We start from the raw sequence: 10,532 nt of genomic DNA on the forward strand, positions 1-10,532 counted from the left end.
ACGCCTGCCAGATATCCAGTGGCAGGTAGTTCCAAAGTTTAGGCTGGCAGGAAAGCAGGCTGGCTCACTGTTTTAGGAATGTATCCAGCTAAATTCGGCTCCAGAGACATTGATATGGATGGAGCTGAGTGAGTCCTAGCCATTAGCTTCAGTAGGATTACTCTGAGGAGAAGCTAGCGTTGGCTAGAGCCCTTAGGCCCCATCTGATCCACTCCCCTGTAATTTGGGGTGTGGGTGAAGAAGGAAGGAAGGAAGGAAGGAGAGAGAGAGAGGAAGGAAAGAAGGAGAGAAAGAAAAGGAAGGAAGGAAGGAAAAAGGAAAAGAAGGAAGGAAGGAAGGAAGGAAGGAAGGAAGGAAGGAAGGAAGGAAAGTAGGAAGGTTAAGTAAGTAAGAAGGAAGGAAGAAAGAAAGGAAAGTAAGAAAAGAAGGAAAGGAGGGAGGGAGGGAGGGAGGGAGGGAGGGAGGGAGGGAAAGAAGGAGGGAAAGAAGGAAAGAAAAGAAAGAAAGAAAGAAAGAAAGAAAGAAAGAAAGAAAGAAAGAAAGAAAGAAAGAGGAAGGAAGGAAGGTAAGAAAAGGAAAGAAGGAAGCAGAGAAAGATAAGATAAGATAAGATAAGATAAGATAAGATAAGATAAGATAAGATAAGATAAGATAAGATAAGATAAGATAAGATAAGATAAGATAAGATAGAAAAGGAAGGAAGGAAGGAAGGAAAAGAAAGATAGATAGATAAATCCGGTAATCAGCGTGTTTTTATATGAGTAGAATGTGTGCTTTTATTTAAAATGCATCTCTGGGTTATTTGTGGGGCATAGCTATTTGTTCATCCCCCCCCCCAATAAAGTCTGGCTCCCCACAAGGTCTGAGGGACGCTGGACCGGCTCCCCGCTGAAAAAGTTTGCTGACCCCTGGTCTAATCCATTTGCTGGAAACGATACGACTGTGATTTCCAGTTTTGGGCCCGTTTATTTGTATCATAAAACTTACACACAGGCTTGATTGCAAACAAGGAAAACGTCAAGGAAACAATAAAACCATCAATTTGAAACATCAGCAGCAACAATCAAAAAAAGTTGCAATAAGAGACTAAAAACAGAAACTCTCATCAGCTTTGTAAACATGCGGGCAGGCTTCTCAAAAAAAAAAAAAATGTTAATGGGTGCCAAAAAGAACACTGCAAAGGATGACATCAAGAGGTAGGGAGTTCCAAAGGTTTTTTTAAAAATGAGAAGGCACTGACTGTTTATAGAAATGCAGCTATTTTGTTCTTGGCATCCGTCTGTCTTGAGAGACAACGTTTCAAAGTTTTTCCGTGAGAGGGTTTCTTAGGTGTTTAAGGGCACGGGATGACAAGTGGGCCGCTGGGCATGTTAAGATCGCCGGTGGCTTTGCAGAGCACCCGGTATTTGGGCGGCTGTATAAATGTAATCTCAGATATGCAGATGACACAACCTTGATGGCAGAAAGTGAGGAGGAATTAAAGAACCTCTTAATGAGGGTGAAAGAGGAGAGCGCAAAATATGGTCTGAAGCTCAACATCAAAAAAACGAAGATCATGGCCACTGGTCCCATCACCTCCTGGCAAATAGAAGGGGAAGAAATGGAGGCAATGAGAGATTTTACTTTCTTGGGCTCCATGATCACTGCAGATGGGGACAGCAGCCACGAAATTAAAAGACGCCTGCTTCTTGGGAAGAAAAGCAATGACAAACCCAGACAGTATCTTAAAAAGCAGAGACATCACCTTGCCAACAAAGGTCTCTATAGTTAAAGCTCTGGTTTTCCCAGTAGTGATGTATGGAAGTGAGAGCTGGACCATCAAGAAGGCTGATTGCCGAAGAATGGATGCTTTTGAATTCTGGTGCTGGAGGAGACTCTTGAGAGTCCCATGGACTGCAAGAAGATCAAACCTCTCCGTTCGGAAGGAAATCAGCCCTGAGTGCTCCCTGGAAGGACAGATCCTGAAGCTGAGGCTCCAAGACTTTGGCCACCTCAAGAGAAGAGAAGACTCCCTGGAAAAGACCCTGATGTTGGGAAAGATGGAGGGCACAAGGAGAAGGGGACAGCAGATGGCGAGATGGTGGGACAGTGTTCTCGAAGCCACAAACATGTGTTGGACCAGCGGCTTAGCGTGGGGGGTGCAGGGGGGGCCGGCCGCTCCGGGCGCAACGTCTGGGGGTTAGGGTGCGCAAATCCATGGGTTAGGGGGCGTAAATTACTTGCCTTGCCCCGGGTGCTGACAACCCACGCTACGCCATTGAGTTGGACCAAACTGGGGGAGGCAGTGGAAGACAGGAGGGCCTGGCGTGCTCTGGTCCAGGGGGTCATGAAGAGGCGGACACGACGAAACGACTAAACAACAACAACATAAACATAATCGCCTCCCTGCGCACTGAAACCCCAACTCCTGCCTTCCTCCTCCAGCATGGGTAGCTCAGTCGGCAGAGCCTGGGACTCTGAATCTCAGGGTTTCGGGTTTGAGTCCCACATGGCGTGGGGGGGGGGGGGAAATCCTGCATTGCAGGGGGTCAGGATGGATGGCCCTTGGGGGTCTCATCCTCTACACCTCTATGATTCGAAGAGATGGGTGATGACGGCACCGGGTTTAGGTTTAATGAGGTCCTAACCTCCTGAAGGTAATGGGGCCCTTTATATGTCCAGCTGTCCTTTGTCCACAACAAATTGTCACTGTTTTTTTGTGTTGATATGCTGCAGGTATGGGGCAGTATATAAATGCTAAGAAGAAGAAGAAGAATTGCAGTATAGGGGAGTATATAAATAATAATAATAATAATAATAATAATAATAATAATAATAATAATGTGAACTGCAGGTATTTGTTGTTGTTGTTTAGTCGTTTAGTGGTGTCCGCCTCTTCGTGACCCCCTGGACCAGAGCACGCCAGGCACTCCTGTCTTCCACTGCCTCCCCCAGTTTGGTCAAACTCATGCTAGGAGCTTCAAGAACACTGTCCCACCATCTCGTCCTCTGTTGTCCCCTTCTCCTTGTGCTCTCCATCTTTCCCAACATCAGGGGCTTTTCCAGCGAGTCTTCTCTTCTCCTGAGGTGGCCAAAGTCTTGGAGCCTCAGTTTCAGGATCTGTCCTTCCAGTGAGCACTCAGGGCTGATTTCCTTCTGAATGGAGAGGCTTGATCTTCTTGCAGTCCATGGGACTCTCAAGAGTCTCCTCCAGCACCACAATTCCAAAGCATCCATTCTTCGGCCATCAGCCTTCTTTACGGTCCAGCTCTCACTTCCATACATCACTACTGGGAAAACCAGAGCTTTGACTATACGGACCTTTGTTGGCAAGGTGATGTCTCTGCTTTTTAAGATGCTGTCTAGGTTTGTCATCACTTTTCTCCCAAGAAGCAGGCATCTTTTAATTTCGTGGCTGCTGTCACCATCTGCAGTGATCATGGAGCCCAAGAAAGTAAAATCTCTCACTGCCTCCATTTCTCCCCCTTCTATTTGCCAGGAGGTGATGGGACCAGTGGCCACGACCCTCTTACGATGCTCCCAAGCTAATTCCCTTGGTAGAAGATGAGCAACTTGTTCAACAAGGTTGATTTATTGGCAGTACTGATACCCCGCAAACTCATCAAAGTTCCCCGGGAACTGCAGGTATAGGGAGGTATATAAATGCAATTAATAACAATAATAACAGTAATAATAATAACAGTAATAATAATAATAATAATAATAATAATAATAATAATGTGAACTGCGGGTATAGGGCTGTATATAACAGCTAATAATAACAATAGGAAGAAGAGGAAGAAGAAGAGGAATCGCAGATATAGGGTGGTATCCAAATGCAATTAATAAAAATTAAATTAAAAATATACTGCGGGTATAGGGCGGTATGTAAATGCAAATAATAATAATAATAGTGTGAGCTGCGGATATATAACAGCTAATAATAATAATAGGAAGAAGAAGAGGAGGAATCGGGGATATAGGGTGGTATCCAAATGCAATTAATAAAAATCAAATTAAAAATATACTGCGGGTATAGGGCAGTATGCAAATGCAAATGCAAATAATAGTAATAATAATGTCGACTGCGGATATATAACAGCTAATAATAATAATAATAATAGGAAGAAGAAGAGGAGGAATCGCGGATATAGGGTGGTATCTAAATGCAATTAATAAAAATTAAATTAAAAATAGCAATTAAATGCGTGCTGCTTTGGGGCAAGGGCGTTTCCAGAAAATATATATATATATATATAAAGATGCAATATATATATATAAAGATGCAATATATATAAAGATGCAATATATATAAATGCAATATATATAAATGCAATATATATAAAGATGCAATATATATATATAAAGATGCAATATATATATAAAGATGCAATATATATATATAAAGATGCAATATATATAAAGATGCAATATATATAAATGCAATATATATAAAGATGCAATATATATATATAAAGATGCAATATATATATAAAGATGCAATATATATATATAAAGATGCAATATATAAAGATGCAATATATATATATAATATATATATAAATATTTTATATATATATATAAAGATGCATATATATATAAAGATGCAATATATATATATAAAGATGCAATATATAAAGATGCAATATATATATATAAAGATGCAAGTTGAACCCGGAAGCTTCCCACCATACCTCCACTCTTCACTTTTCATAGCTCTGCGGTCCCAGGGGGGGGGAGAAGAGAGGGGGGGCGCATGCGTACATGCGTGCGTGCTGCGCGCGGCGTCGCTGGGATCCGTGGGCGGGGCGACGTCTGTGACGCCAGGCCGGAGGTGGGCGTGGCTTAGCGAGAGAGCGAGGGAGGAGGCGCAGAAGGAGACGGAAGAGGCGCCGGCGCCGGAAGTGGGCCGTGGGCGCTCGGCTTCCGCTTCCGGCCTGGGCTCTTCCTCTCTCTCTCTTTCCGCTCGGCGAGGCCGGAGGTGCAGCAGGAGGGCCGCGTGGAGGTGGGTGGGGGGCCGCGCCTCGGACGCCTGGGTCCCTCTCGCCCCTCGCATTGCGGGAGGGGGAGGCCGGAGGCGCCTGCCTCCTTTCCTGGATTTAATTATCATTTAATTAAAAAAAAAATAAATTATTTACTTAAAAAAAAATTATTTACTTAAAAAAAAAATTATTTACTTCCCCCCCCTAAAAATTTATCATTTTCTTTAAATATATATATATACCCGTGAAAATCTACGAAAGCATATATATATATATATATATATATATAATTTACTTTTTTTTCTTTTTAACTATCATTTACTTAAAAATATATATTATCATTTACTTCCCCCCCCCCTAAAAATTATCATTTACCTCGCCTCGGACGCCTGGGTCCCCCTTTCATTTCGGGAGGGGGAGGCAGGAGGCGCTTTCGTCCTTTCCTGGATTTAATTATCATTTACTTAAAAAAAAAATATTTACTTCCCCCCCCTAAAAAATTATCATTTACTTTAAATATATATATATATATATATTACTTTTTTTTCTTTTTAACTATCAGTTACTTAAAAAATATATTATCAGTTGCTTCCCCCCCCCTAAAAAATTATTTACTTTTAAAATATATATATCATTTACTTTTTATCATTTACCTCGCCTCGGACGCCTGGGTCCCCCTTTCATTTCGGGAGGGGTAGGCGGGAGGCGTTTTCATCCTTTCCTGTATTTAATTATCATTTACTTTTTCCCCCTTAAAAAATTATCATTTACTTTTTTCCCCTTTAAAAATTATCATATATATATATATATATATATATATATTACTTTTTTTAAAATTATCACTTACTTTTAAAAAAAAATAATAACTATCATTTGCTTTTGAATTCTTGTCTACTCGCGAGTCGGGCAGCCTCTTTAGACGGCCTGTGCCTTTGTGGATAATCTCATTTCTCTCCCCCTCTGAGAGGGCTTTGTATCTGGGGCCCTTTCTGGGTTGGATGTCACGTTCGTAATTTAGGCTATATTTGTAATTTGTATTTGTGTTTTATTACATAGAGAAGGAAAGAAAGAGAGAGAGAAAATAAAACATAAATTATGAATAGGACATAAAACCCAGAAACAGACTAGGATATACTATATATGTTTGTGTGTGTGTGTGTATTTATTACCTTGTCAGTTTCTGGGTTATATGTTATGTCCATAATTTGTGTTATATTTATATATCTATAACTCTCTGTTTCTGGGTTTTATGTTATATTTGTAATTCTGTGTTTTTATACACACACACACATATATAACCTTTCCTGTTTGTGGGTTTTTTATACATTGCCATCTGAACTGCCCGCTGGGTTTGAAGGGCTGGTGGTTAAATCTTCTAAGGGTAATGGATTTGATTTGTTCAGTGGGGGCTTACTCCTAGGTAAGCAAGCAGGGGATCTCAGCCTTTAAAACAGTTTGATTTTGTTTAGGCCCTCCCCCAATATTGCTCACAACCATGATTGTGTCATTATTGGGCCGGGGGCATAACATGGTAATATTCAATGCAGGATTTTAAAATATAGGTTCCCATCTTAAGCGGTGTGTTTTGTGTGCCTCTGAATTTACCAGGTGTGTTTAAGGAAGTACCTCTCTGCTTCACTTCTTCACACCTGTGAAGTGGCGATCCTGATATTGATTTGGTTTAACCACTTCATCTATCCCCCCCCCCTTTCAGGTGACGCTCAACTGCCAGGATGCAGATTTTTGTGAAGACCCTGACGGGCAAGACCATCACCCTTGAGGTGGAGCCCAGCGACACTATCGAGAACGTCAAGGCGAAAATCCAGGATAAGGAAGGTGAGAATGATTGACTCTGTTGGGGGTGCCAGAGCCACCCGGAGACTGCTGCTTTTTCAGAGCGTTGGGCTTGCAGAGGGGCCTGCAAAAGATTCAGTTGAAAGCAAGATCGTCTCTGCCCATAGGCAGAAAAAACGTGCTACAGGAGGGCAAAGGGGGAGAATTCGAACTCAGGCACCAATTCTTAAAATTCTTCTTCTTGTCTCATAATAACCAGCTAGTTTAGGGGAGGAGGAGTAGAGCTGATGGAGTGAGGAGAGCTTGGTTTTTTTGGTGGGGGCATTTTATAAAGTAAAGGTAAAGGGACCCCTGACCATTAGGTCCAGTCGTGACCTACTCTGGGGTTGCGGCTCTCATCCCGCTTTATTGGCCGAGGGAGCCGGCATACAGCTTCCGGGTCATGTGGCCAGCAGGACTAAGCCGCTTCTGGCGAACCAGAGCAGCGCACGGAAACGCCGTTTGCCTTCCCGCCGGAGCGGTCCAAATTTATCTACTTGCACTTTGACGTGCTTTCGAACTGCTAGGTGGGCAGGAGCTGGGACTGAGCAATGGGAGCTCACCTCGTCATTGCGGGGATTCGAACTGCCGACCTTCTGATCGGGAAGTCCTAGGCTCTGTGGTTTAACCCACAGCGCCACCCGTGTCCCTCTTTATAGAGTAGTTCAGATATATTAATATAATTTGTCGGCACGCATACATCAGGGCAAACCCAACTTTTCATACCAACTGGGGCCACAAAACTACAGTTGTACCTCAGAAGTCAAACGGAATCTGTTCCAGAAGTCTGTTCCACTTACAAAACGTTCGGAAACCAAGGCGCTGCTTCCTGATTGGCTGCAGGGAAGCCCCCTGCAGCCAATCAGAAGCTGCGTCCGGGGTTCGGGCTGCAAAGAACGTTCGCAAACTGGAATGTTCACTTCCGGGTTTGTGGCGTTCGGGATTCAAGGTACGACTCTACTGTGACCCAGAAACTGAATAAATTTCCTTATCATAAAGCGTTCACAATGTATTTAATGTACCAAATAATTAATATATTTAATTGTGTGTAATTAAACACACAGTTGATAGATTTAATATACTTAGTTGCTAAGCGAATTGAATACACAAACAGATCTGTGTGATTTTGTTAACCACGCATGACACAGAAAATTATCTTAGTTACCAATTATTATATTATATTATACCAATTATATTATTATTATTATTATAAAAACATAATTATTATCTCCCTCCCCCTTTGAATGTTGCTGAGGGCTGCCAAAAAGGCCACCCTGATACAGATACCTAGGTATAGTAAAGTTTAAAAAGTGTGTTTGTGAGAGAGAGTGTACAATTACAACAGCAGGCAAGAATTTTAAAAAACGATAAACTAAACTATAAAGTAGGCATGCAGAATGAGGACAGTGCCACACGGGTTAAAATAAGAAAGCGCTGGTAAAAGACTGATAGCGCACAGGAATATATTCCTGTACTGTGTTGCATCTTCATAACCATGAGGACTACAATCTCGCTTTGTCGATATAGAGGAAGAGCCTGAAACTCCTCAGGGAGTCTCTGCCAGCCAGTGTAGCCAATCCTGGGCCGGTGGGTCTGACTGCACAGGGCTCTCCTACGTTCCCGCGGGCGGGATTTTCATAACATCTCCTTTTGCAGGTATCCCTCCTGATCAGCAGCGTCTGATCTTCGCAGGGAAGCAGCTGGAAGACGGCCGCACGCTCTCCGACTACAATATCCAGAAAGGTATGCTTCTGGGGTGGAGAATACCCCACCCTGGCCCCCTTCTGCCACACAAGACGGCAGTCTCTTTTTATTATTATTTTTTTATTTCCAAAAATGAAAAATTACAAACATCAAATTCAACATCCATATTCATTTTCTAACATAAACCTATTACATAATTAACTAAATTAAAGGTAAAGGGACCCCTGACCATTAGGTCCAGTCGTGGCTGACTCTGGGGTTGTGGCGCTCATCTCGCTTTATTGGCCGAGGGAGCCGGCATACAACTTCCGGGTCATGTGGCCAGCAGGACTAAGCCGCTTCTGGAGAACCAGAGCAGCGCACGGAAACGCCGTTTACCTTCCCGCCAGAGCGGTACCTATTTATCTACTTTGACGTGCTTTTGAACTGCTAGGTTGGCAGGAGCAGGGACCAAGCAACAGGAGCTCACCCCGTCATTGCGGGGATTCGAACCGCTGACCTTCTGATCGGCAAGTCCTAGGCTCTGTGGTTTAACCCACAGCGCCACCTGCGTCCCAATTAACGCAGTTAAAATATACCTAATTACTCTAAACTTCTCTTTTCTGTATACAAATACAACACAGTTAGTAATTTTATATTGAAGCTTTTAGATTATAAATAATACTTCAAATTCCCCTATGCCCCCCCCTTCCCCTTCACCCATGTGTGATCTCATTTTCTTTTTTACTTCCGTCGTCTTGTGTCTCATTCTGCTCCTTTCTGCCTAATTCCTTGTGTCCCCCATAACTGGCAACTCTGATTTAGAATTCCTGGAGTCCCCGTGAAGCTGGATTTCCAGGCTGGCTGCTCCCAGTCCCCCCCACCCCCCAAAAAACCACCCCGAAACACCAGTTTAGGACCTGCTAATCTTGCTTTTCCCCCTTCGCCTGCTCAGAGTCCACTCTCCACCTGGTTCTTCGTCTCCGTGGTGGGATCATCGAGCCCTCTCTTCGCCAGCTGGCCCAGAAATACAACTGCGACAAAATGATTTGCCGCAAGTAAGTTGTCTGGGTGGGTGGCTTGCTTGCCGGGACGGATCCTTATCCTCTGATCCGGAGCCTCACTGTTTCTGCACTGTTCCCCTTCCAGGTGTTACGCCCGCCTGCACCCCCGGGCCGTCAACTGCCGCAAGAAAAAGTGCGGGCACACCAACAACCTTCGCCCGAAGAAGAAGGTCAAGTAGACATAGTGAGAGAGACAGAGCACACGGCGGGGCGTCTCTTCTCCCCCAGCGTCCCTCCCAAAATCTGGGTATCGCGCTACTCTGCCGAAATGTGCTAACACCTGTTCATTCTGGGCATTTGGTTCTTGCCTGTTAGAATAAAACTTCCATTGCACCAAGCAAAGAGTGTGTCTGTCTCTTAAATGGTTTGCTTGGGCCAGTTGCCGAGCCCAGATCCTCTGCCGATATGATAGTCTTTGTTGTCATTGTCCCATACAGAACAATGAACAGTGGTGCCTCGCAAGACGAGAAGAATCCGTTCCGCGATTCTCTTCGTCTAGCGGTTTTTTCATCTTGCGAAGCAAGCCCATTGACGGCTTAGCGGATTAGCGCTATTAGTGGTCTAGCGGCTTTTAGCGATCAGCTGAGAAGTGGCTTATCAGCGGATCAGCTGTTAAGCGGCTTAGCGCTTAGGGAAAGGGCAAAAAAACCCCCGCGGGAACTCGCAATATTTTTTCGTCTTGCGAAGCAACCCCATAGAGAAATTCGTTTAGCGAAGCGCCTCCAAAACGGAAAACTCTTTCGTCTAGCGGGTTTTCCGTCTTGCGAGGCGTTTGTCTTGCGGGGCACCACTGAAGTTGAAAAATCTACATCAGGCATTCAGAAACCAACAAGCCTGCTATCCCAGCCTGGTTAGCCCCCGAAAACTCTGATACCATATTTTTAAATGCAATATACTCCCATAAAGGTAAAGGTACCCCTGCCCGTACGGGCCAGTTGTGTCCGACTCTAGGGTTGGGCGCTCATCTCACTTAAGAGGCCGGGAGCCAGCG

General features: G+C 43.9%; 1 protein-coding gene across 1 annotated transcript; it reads left to right on the top strand.

Moving 5' to 3' along the window:
* Positions 1–4,840: 4,840 nt before the first annotated feature.
* Positions 4,841–9,883, top strand: UBA52 (ubiquitin A-52 residue ribosomal protein fusion product 1). Its single transcript, XM_081846499.1, has 5 exons — positions 4,841–4,984; positions 6,675–6,797; positions 8,451–8,537; positions 9,433–9,535; positions 9,627–9,883. Exons 2-5 carry the CDS (start codon positions 6,695–6,697, stop codon positions 9,718–9,720), a joined length of 387 nt encoding a protein of 128 aa, XP_081702625.1. The 5' UTR covers positions 4,841–4,984; positions 6,675–6,694; the 3' UTR covers positions 9,721–9,883.
* Positions 9,884–10,532: the final 649 nt, after the last annotated feature.

Source organism: Podarcis erhardii (assembly GCF_964252035.2).
Source record: "Podarcis erhardii genome assembly, chromosome: 18".
In the NCBI taxonomy this organism is placed as follows: domain Eukaryota; kingdom Metazoa; phylum Chordata; class Lepidosauria; order Squamata; family Lacertidae; genus Podarcis; species Podarcis erhardii.